This window comes from Salvia miltiorrhiza, chromosome 7 (genome assembly GCF_028751815.1).
Source record: "Salvia miltiorrhiza cultivar Shanhuang (shh) chromosome 7, IMPLAD_Smil_shh, whole genome shotgun sequence".
NCBI lineage: Eukaryota > Viridiplantae > Streptophyta > Magnoliopsida > Lamiales > Lamiaceae > Salvia > Salvia miltiorrhiza.
This window is the reverse complement of record NC_080393.1, coordinates 13,699,540-13,716,624: the sequence shown is the minus strand read 5'-3', so window position 1 is coordinate 13,716,624 and position 17,085 is coordinate 13,699,540. Positions and strand designations below refer to the sequence as shown.

The 17,085-nt window shown below is 33.7% G+C and overlaps 1 protein-coding gene across 3 annotated transcripts; it reads left to right on the top strand.

Annotated features, from left to right (window-relative positions):
- The first annotated feature begins 332 nt into the window (after positions 1-332).
- On the top strand, positions 333-7,945 carry LOC130995336 (serine/threonine-protein phosphatase BSL1). Of its 3 annotated transcripts, none has more exons than XM_057920582.1 (21): positions 333-998; positions 1,090-1,150; positions 1,307-1,385; positions 1,477-1,556; positions 1,652-1,746; positions 2,429-2,528; positions 2,941-3,010; positions 3,436-3,537; positions 3,766-3,847; positions 3,951-4,118; positions 4,794-4,974; positions 5,121-5,319; positions 5,408-5,575; positions 5,695-5,933; positions 6,045-6,129; positions 6,223-6,321; positions 6,398-6,597; positions 6,669-6,744; positions 6,901-7,036; positions 7,211-7,350; positions 7,448-7,945. In XM_057920582.1, the coding sequence occupies exons 1-21, from the start codon at positions 797-799 to the stop codon at positions 7,529-7,531; spliced, it is 2,646 nt and encodes an 881-aa protein (XP_057776565.1). In that variant the 5' UTR covers positions 333-796; the 3' UTR covers positions 7,532-7,945. The 3 variants fall into 3 exon arrangements, with proteins under 3 accessions (XP_057776565.1, XP_057776566.1, XP_057776568.1); XM_057920583.1 differs by having other exon boundaries at positions 378-998; positions 4,794-4,890; XM_057920585.1 differs by lacking the exons at positions 333-998; positions 1,090-1,150; positions 1,307-1,385 and having other exon boundaries at positions 1,487-1,556; positions 1,647-1,746.
- Positions 7,946-17,085: the final 9,140 nt, after the last annotated feature.

Sequence of the window (17,085 nt, the reverse complement as noted above, 5' to 3'; positions counted from 1 at the left end):
TGGTTAAATTTAAGATTTATTTTGAAGTGTTTACGGAAGCATGTTGGGCCTGATTACTTGTTAAACTGTTTAAGAAAATTAATTGGGATATTTTGTCTTGCTTTGAATTTATGTTGGGGTTATTCTATATTTGTTTGCTTCTTGAGGGGTTGATTGCTAATTATGAGAAAATGGGTTGGGGAAATTTGCTATAATTTAAAGAGTTGATGTATTTTCTTGCAAGGGTTGAAAGGTTAAGGGAAATATGAGAATTTGTTCAAAGGTTGTGTATTTTCTTGCCAATTACCCTTTAGTAAAAATGGAAAAGTAGCTGTACTAAAATTTTAGAAGTAGCCATTTTCACTCCAACATTTGTAAAATCCAGATATTTTCATCCTACAAAAGAAAATAGAAAAGGAAAAAAATGAAACTTTTTTGAAAAAAGTGTAATAACGGTTGACTCTGGGCGAGTGGGCTTTCTTCATTTCTTGCCAAAAATCTCCCAATTATCAGCTGTCAATCGTAGCTTCATTCATCAATCCATGAAACCCTTTTTCCAATTTCACATTTTTTTTCGGATCAGTAATACAATCCAAATCCATGAATAAAAAACCGTTTTATTTTGTTCGAAAAATTGAACTAGAATTATCTGGCAACCACTCTCAGTGAAGGGTCCAGTTTGCTGCACTGGATCCCACTGTTCTTTTGTGCTTCAATCAGCTCTAGGGTTCCAATCCGTGGATTTCTCGAGCTATATTCGCTCAATTTCTAGTGATATTTTATATTCAGCTCTTCTGCTGAGTTGATTGATTTGTGAATGGGATCCAAGCCGTGGCTGTATCCGGCGCCGGAATATCGATATTTGGAGAGCTATTGGGACACTGATGAGGACGCGCCGGGTCCTCGCTGTGGCCACACCCTCACCGCCGTCGCGGCTACGAAAACCCACGGTCCCCGCCTCATTTTGTTCGGAGGCGCCACCGCCATTGGCGGTGGCAACGGTGGTGCCCCTGGCATTCGTAATATTCTCTCTTTTGATTTCTGTTTTCTGGTTTTGCTTTTGTTTCGAACTGATTAGTTGTTGAAGTTCTATGCTTGTGTGTTTTTTAGGGTTGGATGGAGTGACAAATTCTGTTCATTCTTACGATGTACTTACTAGAAAATGGACCAGGTTTCTTTTCATTTCTCTCTCTCTCTCTCTCTCTGTGTATGTGGCGTTTAAGTTGAAATCCAAGTTCCGGTTTTTGGGTTATAGTTTCTACTTTTCTTGGTGAGATTTGCTCGAGAGGGGAATTGGTGCTTATTAGTTTATCAACGATTTGATTAGGCTTCGGCCAGCGGGGGAGCCACCATCACCTAGAGCTGCACACGCTGCTGCAGCTGTTGGCACCATGGTTGTGTTTCAGGTGATTGGAGTTTGGTGTTTGTAATGGCTGAAAAATTGTGCCCTGTAAAATTAATATTTTCTTAAATTACTTAGGGTCTGTCCTTTGCCAGGGTGGGATAGGTCCTGCTGGGCATTCGACGGATGACCTTTACGTGCTTGATTTGACAAACGACAAGTTCAAGTGGCATCGGTAAGCTTCTATGGAGTGTTGTTGCCTATTCCTTTATATGGTGTTGTAGTAACTGAGCTTTGTTTGACTTGTTACTCTTTTTTCACGGAGGCCAGAGTTGTAGTTCAAGGACAGGGGCCCGGGCCTAGATATGGACATGTCATGGACTTGGTCGCACAACGATATCTTGTCACTGTTAGTGGCAATGATGGTGAGAGCTAGCAAGCCTTCTGCTATCCAAAAAATACACATGATGATCTTTGATAGAAAGATATGTTGTCAGTTAATATCACTTTTAAAACAAGGGATATAGATAACTTTATTGCTGTACCTAAAAATTTATCTTTCTAATAGTCTGAAATGGTACTGGTTATTATTGCAAGTTCAATTGAATTTTTTGTTAATTTTTGGGAGATTGTCTAATGGTTTCTGGTAATTAAGTGATTTTCTGCCTTAGCTGCTGTAGGCATTATGAATTCCAGTGGCACACTTCTACCACTTCTCACTTCTGCCATATTCACTTGTTCAACCTGGCTTGGAATGATTTAAACCTTTTATGTATATAAATCCATAAGTTTCCATCATTTCGCTGCCAATGGCTTCCTTCCTCCTATTAGTCTGAAATTACTGGAGGCTACACAGCCTACACTGAAAAGTTTGCTTTTGTCAAGGGTTTCACATGCATCCTAAAGTGCTTCTTATGGTCCTTCGATTATTAGCTCCGGGTTTCCATTGTGAATATTCAATGGAGAATTTGGTTGACAATTGGATATGTAAATGGGGGTGAAAATTTGGATAATTGGACATATGCAACTGATTTTTGGTTTTAAACTTTCTAAATCTGGCGCTTCTTAGCTGGCACTGACTGAACAAGATATTCTATTATTATACAGGTAAAAGAGTGCTATCAGATGCTTGGGCCTTGGATACTGCACAGAAACCATACGCTTGGCAGAGGCTTAATCCAGAAGGTGACAGACCTTCTGCAAGGATGTAAGTAATGTTGCTAATCTTATTATTTGTGGCATTATTTGCATAAATACAAAGTCTGAACATTGAAGTTCTTGAAATCTGAAATGGTAAATTTCCTTAGATTTAACCATGGTTATTGGTTGATAATATTAGTATTACAATGGTTTCATGGTGAAATTTCCCACTTAGAGGGTTGGCTTTTCATTTTCACGAAGGCCTTTTTCCAGACAGATTTTTTAGTCATCTTTATGTCTGAACTTAGTTCACTGGGGGACCCTTGGAAGTATTGAGTGAACAATTTTTCATGGCTTCTGTTTTTCATTGACTCTCTTAGATTTAATTGTTTATTAAGGTAGGTTGAGCTTATAAAAGATATTCCTGCCATTAACTTGTAAAATATGTAATTTACTGGATCAACTCATCATGTTTATAGGTATGCAACGGCTAGTGCTCGGTCAGATGGAATGTTTCTGCTTTGTGGTGGAAGAGATGCTTCAGGCACGGTATGACTTATGTCTCATGATGATATAAGCCATTCATTTGTCATGTTTTTTTATTAATGTTTCCAAATTCCAACTCCAGTTAACGAAAATGGCTTCAAATTGCTTGCTTGCCCGTGGATGAATTCATTTATTAATGCTTATCTCTCTGAACTTCTTCTGGCAAGAGACAGTTTTTGAGCAATGGAGTGAAATACTCTTAGTACTGTTCCATCCTTTTTTCAATAACTGAGAAAATAAAATAAAAAATAAGTTCAGATATTTATATGGCAGGTGCATACTAAGTCATCAGATATAAAAATAAGTTCCGTCCTTTTTACTGATAATTTGCTTATGCTCCTCCTATAATAATTGGGGTAGTTTTGTAATTGATATCTATTACCAAGGCTGTATGCGACTGATGTATTAGTTGCATGTGGCATTTACAGCCACTGGCAGATGCATATGGATTGCTTATGCATCGGAATGGCCTGTGGGAATGGACACTCGCTCCAGGAGTGTCACCTTCGCCCAGGTATCAGCATGCCGCGGTAAGTCATAGATCCAGTTATTTGTTCTTTGCTACTGTTAAAATCAGATGACATTCTTATCTATTCTTTTCGTTTTATGTGCTCATTAGAACCATGATTTTGAATCTATAACACAAGCCGATTTATCCGATCTATGAACAAAGACTCGCTTTTGATTTGATTAGGGTTTGGTTTGCCTTATCTATTTGCGACCTTCACTTTATGATTTGAGATGCTGCTCTTTATCAGGTATTTGTAGGTGCTAGATTGCATGTAACTGGAGGTGTTCTTAGAGGTGGGCGATCAGTTGAAGGTGATGCTGTAATTGCAGGTAACTTTTAACGTTGTTTTTAGTTGTTGCTGGAAATTGTTGCAAGTACTTTGGACTTATTCCAATGAAGAATATCTTGATGTTATTGATGCTCTGTTTGAAGTACTGGATACCGCCGCTGGAGTTTGGCTTGATAGAAATGGGCTGGTCACTTCACGGGGAAACAAATCACAGAGTGATCTTGATCCTTCTCTGGAGGTTATGCGTCGATGTCGCCATGCAGCTGCATCTGTCGGTTTCCGAATATATGTTCATGGTGGTCTGAAAGGAGGTGAAGTCTGCTTTTAGCCACACAAGCTTATCATCTTTTTAGATAATTATGCAAACATATTTTTACAGTTATTTTAAAGGGGGTAAATTTGCACTTAGCTGCATGACCTTTTCTTGTCTAGAATAATATATCATCAAGACCTACAATATGAAGAAATTACGGCTTTTTTTCCTGATAGCAAATTTCTCACACTTTTGGGATGTCAATGTGATTATGGATCTAATTTGAGATGCTCTCTCTTGCTCTTACATGCTCTTATTGCATATGAGCCTGTAAAACTATAAGTGTACATGAAAAACTCATTTTTGCATTTTCATTTTAGTACTAGAATCTAGAAAAGGGAACTCAACTCTGGCTATGGGAATTACAATCATTCGGAATATTGAGACAACAACTTTACTCTATCCCAAATTAATTTTGTAGTCAAATGGCAGAAAGCCAATGGTCTCCAAATTTAAAGATGCGGTTTCCAAATTCCATCTTACAGTGTCTTTGTTGACGTGGCAGTACAATTTTTTTATTAGTGAGTATCGGCTAAAATGTTTCTCGTATATGGGACATGATTCCAATATTTCTTTGTGCTTGTTAAACTTAAAAGTGAATGCCTATGCACACAATATGGCTCATTTTTGTACTTGTGATTTGCTTAAAGATATTTACTTTTTTGCATTGCAGATACTTTGCTAGATGATTTGCTTGTGGCAGAGAACTCTCAATCTGAAATCAATCTACCATTATCACCAGACAGGATCTCAATGACTTCTAGCCCAAGGTCAAACAATGCTACTTTTGCTCCATTTTCCTCTGGATCAACCCCAGATGACGGGTCTGAAACACCTTCATCTGGAAATTTTGGGTCTGTTCTTTTTGTCCATTATGATAGTTCTTTCTGTCATCCAGACAAACTACTTTAGTAATCTATAATCTGTTTTTCTCTTCTCTCTCTCTCTCTCTCTCTCTCTCCGTCTTTGCCTCTCTTTTTTTTCCCCTTGGTTTCCATAGAATGGACAAAAACTCCTTGGAGAAACTCGCGGAGGCATCTGCTGCTGAAGCTGAGGTAGCGAATGCTGTCTGGCAATCAGCTCAGGCAGCTTCAGCCATCCCTGAGGAAGCTTCATTGTCAGATGTCAATTCACAGTCTGTAGAGACCACTTCTGAGGGTAGTGACACAGAGGTTGATGTTCGCCTTCATCCTAGAGCGGTATGATTTGCGCTCGTTTTCTCTGCACAGCAGTATATTGTATAGGGATGCTTGGGAATCATGGAAAGTTAATTTTTCATTATTGCAGGTTGTCGTCGCAAAAGAAACTGTTGGAAACTTGGGGGGTATGGTTAGGCAGTTGTCCTTGGATCAATTTGAAAATGAAAGTAGACGAATGCTACCATCACATAATGACCTATCAAATCCTACTAAAAAGTTTGCAAGGCAGAAGTCACCTCAAGGCTTGCATAAAAAGGCAAGCTTTACTGGATTCCCTTTATCATGTGCTGTCTTCTGTTTGCTAAAAGTAAAAGTTTCTTGACAAAATGTCAGTCTGATGCTGATTTGGGTATTTAATTATTGTCTATACTGCAGATTATATCAACATTGCTGAGGCCTCGGAATTGGAAGCCTCCTGTAAACAGAAAGTTCTTTTTGGACTCTTACGAAGTTGGTGAGCTTTGTTATGCTGCCGAGCAGATTTTCATGCAAGAGCAGACAGTGCTTCAATTGAAAGCTCCTGTAAAAGTTTTCGGTGACCTTCATGGACAATTTGGTGATCTGATGCGGCTATTTGACGAATATGGATTTCCCTCCACTGCTGGCGACATTACGTAAGTTTCATGTTAGAGCCTGTGGAGGCTTGACATGATTACCTCTTTTACTCTGCAAATGGCAAGTTCTTAATTTACTCTTGACATTAATTTGTAGCACTCCTGTTTCAGTTACATAGACTATTTATTTTTGGGAGATTATGTTGATCGTGGACAGCACAGCTTGGAAACTATAACTTTGCTCCTTGCTCTTAAGGCAAGATTGTGAATTGATAGCTGAATGTTTGCTTCATCAATTGCATGTTTACTTTTTTGCCTATCCTAACTGTTAACTTACCATGGGCTTCAGATCGAATACCCGGATAATGTTCACCTGATACGAGGAAACCATGAAGCTGCTGACATAAATGCACTTTTTGGTTTTCGCATCGAATGTATTGAAAGAATGGTATATATCTCAAGTGTACAAAAATATTCTCAATTGACATGTGGTGTCTGATAAAGGTTGTTCGACATTCTTGCAGGGGGAAAGCGATGGGATTTGGGCTTGGACGCGATTCAACCAGTTGTTTAATTATCTCCCACTTGCTGCATTGATTGAGAAAAAGATCATCTGCATGCACGGTGGCATAGGGAGGTCGATAAATTCAGTCGAACAGATAGAGAAACTGGAGAGGCCCATAACAATGGATGCTGGGTCGATAGTGCTAATGGATTTGTTGTGGTATATTTTGCTTCACAGCCCTAGTCAGCTTATATCCAATTCTGTCTTGTGCTTATTACGTTTCTCCTCAGGTCGGATCCCACTGAAAATGATAGTGTTGAGGGCTTGAGACCAAATGCAAGAGGACCCGGACTTGTGACATTTGGGGTATGCTTCTGATGACACATCTTAAATGAATGACAATGAGTTTAGTGAGATTCTATTTCTTGTCACGATTTACCAAATGCATTGAAATGAATATTGGTTATATGAATCTCCAGAACTTGGACATTGTTATACTGTTTGTTTATTGATTTCCTGCAGCCTGATCGAGTCACGGATTTCTGTAAGAAGAACAAGTTGCAACTTATTATAAGAGCTCACGAGTGTGTTATGGATGGATTCGAACGATTCGCCCAGGGGCAGTTGATCACCCTTTTTTCTGCAACCAACTATTGCGGTATGCTTTCAGTGACTCAGTCATCATATTACCGTTCCAAATAAGATTTGTTTATTTTGTATGATAGAATTATAAATACATAGGATCGAGTATTTGGAAGATGTTATTTTTATACACCCAAAATTAAACACCCCCATAGTGAATACCAATCTGATTTACATAAATGTGTTTCAGGAACGGCAAACAACGCTGGAGCAATATTGGTCGTTGGCAGGGGATTGGTTATCGTCCCGAAATTGATTCATCCTCTTCCACCACCTTTTCACTCTCCAGAAACTTCCCCAGAACGCGTGACAGAGGAGATGTGGATGCAGGTATGTCGATTCTCGATTTTACACTTGCTTTTATTATCCCTGTTGGGGCTGCACATCCTGTTAAGTAGAAGATAATCTTGAATTCTGGTTTCCTTAGGAGCTTAATATCCAAAGACCTCCAACTCCTACGAGAGGACGCCCGCAGCCCGACCTCGACCGAGGCTCACTTGCCTATATATAACGTTGCACATCGATTTTTGATGTTCACTGCTGGCACGAGACGGAGCAGTCGACCCGCCACCGTGGTACGATTTCTACAGACCCCTCTGTTGTATTTCACACAGATGCAGTAGAGAAGAATAGGATTCTTGGTGTATAGAAGAGAAATGCATCGTATGAGAAGAACTTGTCACATTTTTTCTTTTGTGTGGTACGTATAAAAGAAATGCAGAATAATTTTTACTGTAAGTTAATGATAGAAATGATAGAGTTATGTGTACGTAGATGGTGTGCTGCTGATTTCAATATTCCTAGTGAGAGAATATGTAATTAGCAGATTCATATTGGTTTGGCAAATTTATCTATTGTGTAGAGAGAGAAAGAGCAGACTGACAATGAGGCATGCAATCTTGAGTTCAATGGTTGTTTTTCGACACTTTGCACTTCACGTATAAATGTTGGTTGTTTTTCGACACTTTGCACTTCACGTATAAATGTGCACAAAAATATGATCCTTTTCTTGAACGTTAGCATCCTTAAATATTTTTACTATGATTTTTAAATTTTCGTGTAGTTCAATTGACTTCGATTTTGTATTATGTTATCATTAGGCCATAAAATAACTACCCATATTTAGATTCTGTTAAAGCAACCTATAATTTGATTGACTCAATTGAAAAAAAGCAACCTATAATTTGATTGAATCATTCTTTTAGTTTCTCTCATTTTCTATAAAATGATAATTTCATTTTTTTTCTCATTACTTATTTTCACTCTAAATATAGATAATTGAGGGACACTTATTTTGCATGATTGATAAGATATATGATTGAATATTTTCATCTTTAAGAATATGATTTTTTCAATCTCACCCTCTTAATGTGATATTAATCAAATAAAACTAGCTCAAATAATAGAAATAATCAACTCAAATAAAACTAGCTCAAATAATAGAAATAATCAACGACTTTGGGATATCACAAAATTTCAATCCATCAAAATAATAAAGAATTAGACTTATTATTTTTATTTATCAAAGTTAATCCTCCAAAGTAAATGACCTATAAAAATAAAGCGATTATTGAAATGAAAAAAGATGAAATTATATTTTTCAGGTAATGAGGGAAAACAAAAAAGAAATTTTAAAGGATATTTTTTTTATTCTTTATTTTCTTATGATAAATTTATAACACATAAAAGATAATACATTGAAATAAAATTTCGTCTTTCCAAATTAATAAATACAAAGATCAAAATTATATGAACTTTTAAATTTTTGAAAATTTTCTAACATAATATTCCCTCAATTCAACAAAAGTGTATGATGGAGTGGAGGGTACACATTTTAATAAATAATTGAAAGATGTGTATAAAATATAGAAAATGTATTAAAATTGAGTGGAGAAAGGAATCTATCAAAATTATTATATTATATAATTATGTATTTTATAAATATTAAATGTGAATGAGGTTTAAACTATACCATGTAACTTTTTTTTTTATAAAAAAAGCATATAATCTTTTATTAACGGATGGAGTATTAACGATTTTGGTAGGCACGTCTAAATGGTCTTATGGAGATTGATGAATGATGTAAATAAATAAATAAATACAGACATGAAGCATAATGAATAGTGATATGGTTTTAAAAAATAAATAAAAATAATAATACTATCTCCATCCCAATAATTTTAGCATATTTTTCTTTTCTGATTGTCCTAATAATATTAACATGTTTTCATTTTAAAATAAGAATATAATTACGTAGTTTTTAATTAAAATTCATTAAATATATGGGCCACCGCTTTTATTAAAAAGTCAGACAATTTTAATAAATCAAACAACTGTAATAGGATCATTAATTTACAATTGCTTTTTCTTGAACACAAAAATTTAGGTACGATCGGGTGTACCGTATAATTGGGTTGCCTCGTATCTAGACTCAGATCCTCATCCTGGCCAAAATCATGTATATGACACTATTCGGTTATACAAATGACACTGCCTATAATTGGCACTATTCAGTTATATAAATGACACTGTAATATTTTAAAATTTTATAGTGTCACTTTCAATCTTATAGTGTCATTTAAAATATTATAGCAGCATTTACAATTTTATAATATCACTTACAGGAAGTGTCATTTATATTTCTAAATAGTACTCCCTCCGTCCACCAATTAAGTACCCATTTGCTTCTAAATTTTTGTCCACCAATTAATTATCTATTCTGCTTTATGGACATATATACTCTCCATTACTTTTTAATTTACTACTCTTTACTATGAATGGACTCCACCTCACAACACATTTATCTCTTTTATATTTCATATTTAATACATTTTATCTCTAATGGACCCATCCCACGACACATTTATCAATTTTATATTCTATATTTACGCAAAATCTTGCATGAGGTCAACCTCATCGTATGAGGCGGGTTTGACCCGTTTTTGACCCGACCCGCGAGCATTAATATATAACGTATTTGTTTACAAATTAATATAGAAGTGAGCTGGTGCAATGGAAGAGGCGCCTACTTTTTCCTTTATTCCATATAAGGTGCAGGGTTCGAAACCCTTTACACCCAATTTTTTATCCTTTCTTTTTTTACCTTTTTTAGGTTTTATTTTGCTGGTTTTATTTCCTTTTTTCTTCTTCTTTTTTTTTTTTACGTTTTTTTCATGTTTCATGTTTCCTGGTTTTTTTTTTGTATTTTTTTAAATATATTTTTTTCAGTTTTTTTTTCTTTTTAGCATTTTTTTTACTGCTTTTCTTTTGCGTTTTTTTTTTTACTGTTTTTATTTTGCATTTTTTATGTATTTTGATTTTTTTATTTCTTTCAGTATTTTCTTTATTTTTCATTTATTTTTAATTTTTAGTTTTTCTTTTGTATTTTTTATATATTTTTGTGAAAAATGTAATACTTTTAAAATATTACATTTCTTCATAACAATAATATAATTACTTTTTATGGCGACAATAATTACTTGAACAAATAACTAAAAGTATAAGTTCTCGTGAGTAAAAATAACAATTATCGTAAACAAATATTTCAAAATTATTACATTTGTTTATGATAATTGTTAATTTCATTTATTAGAACTTGTGCTTTTAATTATTTGGTTAAGTAGTTATTATAGTAAGAAAAAGTAATTATTGATATGAATAAAAGTAGTGCTTATTTTTACTCATTCGAACTTAAATTTTTAGTTATTTAACCAAGTAAAAATATTGTCATAAAAAAGTAACCATTGATATGGTGAAAGGTAACATTTTAAAAATACTACATTTCTTCACAATAATGTTTATTAGGGTTCAGGATTTAGTATTCATGGTTTAGGGTTTAGGATTTATACTTTATATTAAAAAATAACATTTCAAAAATGTTACATTTATTCATGTCAATAATTTTTTTTTCATTATAATAACAATAGTTATTTTGAATAACGTAGAAATAAATAATAGAATGGCGAAAAAATAATCAATAAATTATTCAAGTAATCATTGTCGTAAAGAAAAGTAACTATTGATATGAAGAAATGTAATTTTTCTAAATTATTAGATAAAAAAGGTAATGTTTCGAAAACATTACTTTTCTTCATGTTGATTATTACTTTTTATCACAACAATATTTACTTTGGTTTGAAATAATGTAGAAATAAATAATTTTATTTATTTGGTGAAGTAATTATTTTCTTGAAAAATAATATTATTTTTATTCGCGAGAACTTGTACTTTTAATTATTTTGTCAAGTAATTAAGCATTGTCATAAGAAAAAGTAATTATTGATATGTATAATACTTTAAATTGAATAAAGGTAAATACTTATATTAACATAAGTATATATTTGTGAGAACAAATGTATATTTTATGGTTATTAAAAATAAATATTCATATTATGATTTAGTGTTCAGGGTTTCGAGTTTAGGAAAAATAATACTTTATATTGAATGAAAGTAGATATTTATATTAACATAAGTATACATTTGTTAGCACAAATGTATATCTTATGCGTATTAAAAGTACATATTCTTATTAGAGTTTAAGATTTAGTGTTCGAGGTTTAATGTTCAAGGTTTATAAGGTTTAGAAAATATAATAAACGAAGATAAATATTTATATTAACATAAGTATATATTTGTACCAATAAATGTATATTTTGTATTTATTTAAGGTTTAGTATTCAAGGTTTAGGGTTTAGTATTCGCTATTTAGGGTTTAGTATTCAGTGTTTAGATAATTACAAAATATAGAATGACAGGAAATACTTATAGAAACATAAGTATACATTTGTACAAAGAAATGTATATACTAGCCTAAATAAAAGTAAATATTTCCGTTAGGGTTTAGCATTCAAGGGTTAGGGTTTAGTATTCATTAGTTACGGTTTAGTATTCACTATTTAGTGTTTAGTATTCAGTGTTCAGGTAATTACAAAATATAGAATGTCATGAAATACTTATATTAACATAAGTATATATTTGTGCTAAGTGCTAATAAATGTATAATAGTTTAAATTGAATAAAGGTAAATACTTATATTAACATAAGTATATATTTGTGAGAACAAATGTATATTTTATGGTTATTAAAAATAAATATTCATATTATGATTTAGTATACAGGGTTTCGAGTTTAGGAAATATAATAATTTATATTGAATAAAAGTAGATATTTATATCAACATAAGTATACATTTGTTAGCGCAAATGTATATCTTATGCGTATTAAAAGTAAATATTCTTATTAGAGTTTAGGATTTAGTGTTCAAGATTTAATGTTCAGGGTTTATGGTTTAGTGTTCAGGGTTTAAGGTTTAGAAAATATAATAAACGAAGATAAATATTTATATTAACATAAGTATATATTTGTACCAATAAATGTATATTTTGTATTTATTTAAGGTTTAGTATTCAAGGTTTAGGGTTTAGTATTCGCTATTTAGGGTTTAGTATTCAGTGTTTAGATAATTACAAAATATAGAATGACAGGAAATACTTATAGAAACATAAGTATACATTTGTACAAAGAAATGTATATACTAGCCTAAATAAAAGTAAATATTTCCGTTAGGGTTTAGCATTCAAGGGTTAGGGTTTAGTATTCATTAGTTACGGTTTAGTATTCACTATTTAGTGTTTAGTATTCAGTGTTCAGGTAATTACAAAATATAGAATGACATGAAATACTTATATTAACATAAGTATATATTTGTGCTAAGTGCTAATAAATGTATAATAGTTTAAATTGAATAAAGGTAAATACTTATATTAACATAAGTATATATTTGTGAGAACAAATGTATATTTTATGGTTATTAAAAATAAATATTCATATTATGATTTAGTATACAGGGTTTCGAGTTTAGGAAATATAATAATTTATATTGAATAAAAGTAGATATTTATATCAACATAAGTATACATTTGTTAGCGCAAATGTATATCTTATGCGTATTAAAAGTAAATATTCTTATTAGAGTTTAGGATTTAGTGTTCAAGATTTAATGTTCAGGGTTTATGGTTTAGTGTTCAGGGTTTAAGGTTTAGAAAATATAATAAACGAAGATAAATATTTATATTAACATAAGTATATATTTGTGCCAATAAATGTATATTTTGTATTTATTTAGGGTTTAGTATTCAGTATTTAGAATTTAGTATTCAGTGTTTAGGTAATTACAAAATATAGAATGACAGGAAATACTTATAGAAACATAAGTATACATTTGTGCAAAGAAATGTATATACTAGCCTAAATAAAAGTAAATATTTCCTTTAGGGTTTAGCATTCAAGGGTTAGGGTTTAATATTCATTAGTTACGGTTTAGTATTAATACTAAACCGTAACTAATGAATACTAAACCCTAACCCTTGAATAAAGGTAAATACTTATATTAACATAAGTATATATTTGTGAGAACAAATGTATATTTTATGCTTATTAAAAGTAAATACTCATATTAAAGTTTAGTGTTCATGTTTTAGGGTTTAGGGTTTATTTTATAGGATTTTGGGTTTAAAAAATATAATACTTTATATTAAATGAAGATAAATACTTATATTTACAAAAGTATATAATTGTGCGAATAAATGTATATGTAATGCTTATTAAAAGTAACATTTACTATAAGCAAATGTAATAATTTGGGGCGACGGATCAAATGGGCGCGGATCCGGTTCAGGGTTGAGGCGCGGGTCGACCCGATCACATGGGATGCGGACTCCCGCATGCAAGTCCAGCCCTAATAATAATTATTATTTTGAATAACGTAGAAATAAATATTAGAATAAAGAAAAAAATAATCAAATAATTATTCAAGTAATCATTGTTGTAAGGAAAAGTAATTATTAATATGATCAAATGTAATATTTTTAAATTATTGTATTTGTTTACGTTAATTGTTATTTTTATTCATAAGAGCAAATGTATATATATCTTATGTTTATTAAAAGTAAATATTCCTATAAGGGTTCAAGATTTAGTGTTTTTAAGGTTTTAAAAATATAATATTTTATATTGAATAAAGGTAAATATTTATATTAACATAAGTATACATTTGTGTGAATAAATGTATATCTTATGCTTATTAAAAGTAAATATTTTTATTATGATTTATGATTTAGTGTTCAGGGTTAGAGTTTAGAAAATATTATACTTTATATTGACTGAAGATAAATACTTATATTAACATAAGTATACATTTGTGGTAAGTTTAGAAAATATTATACTTTATATTGACTGAAGATAAATACTTATATTAACATAAGTATACATTTGTGGTAAGTGCTAACAAATGTATATTTTATAGTACTTATTAAAAGTATATATTGTCTTAATAAAAAGTAATGTAATATTTCAAAATTATTACTTTTTTCACAAAAATTGTTATTTTTACTCACGAAAAACTTGTAAAATTATCGAAATGAAGAAAAGTAATGCTTCAAGTACTTTTCTTTTTGTCAATAATTAATTTTTATCATAATAATAATTACTTTGGAATAATGTAAAAATAAAAAAATAGAAACAAAACAAAATAAAAAAACATTGTAAAAAAATCAGGAAAAAAAAACTGAAGAAAAACAATTAAAACGCATATATAAAGAAAGCAGAAAAAAAAATGCAAGAAAAAAGAGGAAAAAAACAAAAACAAATAAAAGATGAAAAAATAACACAAGAAAAGGAGTCGAATGGGTTTTGACCCCGTGACCTTGGCGCTAAGTAATATAAAGTGCAAGCAGTTACCACTGAACCAAGGCGTTCATTTTATCTGCTTTTGTGAAAAATATTTATATAACTGTTTCGTCCGGATCGGGTCAAGACGGATCCGACCCGTCTCATGGTATGAGGTCAACCTCACCCAAGACCAACTCCTATATTTAATACACTTTATCTTAATGGACCCATCCCACAACACATTTATCAAATTTATATTCTATATTTACTACATTTTACTTTTAATGGACCCACCACACAACACTTTTATTATTTTAGTCAATTACCCATATATTTCACTCATAACATATTTTTTAGCCTTTTTAATTTATGTGCCTGTTTAGCCCTATTTTGTGATGATTTTGTGAGTTTTCCTGCTGTGCATTCGAGCTCGTTTCATACCTTTGTGCTTTATTTTTCACGTGCTCGATGATCTTTTGGATGTACTATTGTCGCGTGCAGGATTCGCGAGTTGCCGAGCGTTTTGGCATTCTTTTCGAGCATTTTCTGGAGTTCGGCTCACGGCCGCCGCCGCCAGGCGGCGGCCGCCGTGGAGACGGCGGCCGCGGCCCCACGGCGCGGGCCGTGCACATTTTTGGTGAGAAATGCGAAGGGCGCTCACGGCGCCGCCGTGTCACGGCGGCCGCCGTCCACGGCGCCGCCGCCTCACGGCCGCCGCCGCCCCTGTGCAGTTCCGGCAGTTACGGATTTCACCTTTAAAATCCGATTTTTAGGGTTTCATTCGGGAGTTCCGACCCCAGCAGCCTCCAGACGCAATTTTATGCTTTTTTCCCTTAGTTTAGTTAGATAGAAACATTCTAGATACTTGTGGATTCCGCTAGATCGTTGTTTACATTGAATCGATTGTAAGTTCTCAATTTGATTAGTTAATCTTTACAAGCTTTCTTGTTATTGCATTGCCTAGATAATTGAGCACTTAGATAATGATATTTGATTTATGCTTTTGATGTTTTCATCGCCTAGATAATTAGTGTTTATAATTGTTGATTTACTATTGCTTTCTAGATTGCTAGTTAAAACCCTAGGTTTTTGGCTTTCCTGCATTCTTAATCTGCTTCCCATCTTTCGCCTAGATAGATTTATATGCTTTCTGTTGATTCTGCATTAGATAATTTACAAGCTTTATTTAATTACGCCTAGAATTAAAGAGAGAGTGTCAGACCCAATTACCCGATTAGAGTGTTTAGGTTTTATTTCTGTTTCTTGTGAGTAGCACAATTGAAGCCCTGCTAAGCCTTCCTTGAGAGACGACTTGAGTCACCTTACCACCCTAGGACGACCTCGTATAAATTCGAGTCCATCCACTAGGTGTTTTTGGATGAGTCAAATTTTGGCGCCGTTGCCGGGGAAGGCTTTAGGCATTTGATTGTGTTGCATTGTTTTCCGTGTTTATTTTTGTTTCTTTCTTTTGACTTGGTTATTTTCTCCCTCCGGTGCGTTTGATTTGGTTTGCTAGTGTTGTGTATGCAAGGTCGCCGTAGCTTGAAGAGAAAGCTAGTGCCTTACTTTGACAACATTCACCGACCTCGTGAGGTCCTTTTAAACTTGGAGGAGGAGTCCGAGTCCAGTTCGAGGAACTTTGTGGAATCACAGTCTCAAGAGGGAGACCGTGACGAGAGAATCGCTTCCAATCCCAGTCTGGAAGCCATCGAGGATACACCTCCTGTGCACTCGGAAGGAGAAGAAGAAGTTCGGCCTAATCCTGACCAAGAAAACATGGTAGAGCAGAACGTACAGTATATGGGGGATTTTTCCAGGCCTGTTATTGGGACCACTAGCACTTCTGCAATAGTGTTTCCCACGGCGGTCCGGAATTATAATCTGAAGCCCAACGACTCAAACTTGCTGCCGCTCTTTCATGGGATGCCCAGTGAGGACGCCTTGCAGTTCGTCCGTGACTTCTGCTCTCAAGTGCAAACCTTCCCACTGTCGGGACTCACCGAGGATCAGTTGAGACTCAAGTGCTTACCTTATGCACTCAAGGACCGAGCTAGGACGTGGTTACTGTCCCTGCCGCCGAACTCCATCACCACATGGGGAGAGGCATGTGAGAAGTTCATGCTCAAGTACTATCCTAGCCACAAGACACAGGAGATTAGGAGCCAGATAATGAACTTCATGCAAGGAGCTGACGAGCCTCTCCACGAGGCTTGGGAGAGATTCCAAGAGCTCCTCCGCCAGTGCCCACAGCACCAGTTAGCACCCGTCATGTTGATGCAGTTTTTCTATGACGGATTGATTCAGACGGCACAGTTTATGGTGGACAGTACAGCAGGGGGCAACATTGCCCGGAAGACAGCTGATGAGCTCAAGGAGATTTTCAACACACTTGCAGCG

What these genes read in the sequence shown, in the direction of transcription:
- LOC130995336 (XM_057920582.1), top strand. Translation starts at nt 797, where the DNA reads ATGGGATCCAAGCCGTGGCTGTATCCGGCGCCGGAATATCGATATTTG. An exon ending in CTTACTAGAAAATGGACCAG is followed by an intron (nt 1,151 to 1,306) that starts GTTTCTTTTCAT and finishes CGATTTGATTAG; the next exon opens with GCTTCGGCCAGCGGGGGAGC. An exon ending in CCGGACTTGTGACATTTGGG is followed by an intron (nt 6,745 to 6,900) that starts GTATGCTTCTGA and finishes GATTTCCTGCAG; the next exon opens with CCTGATCGAGTCACGGATTT.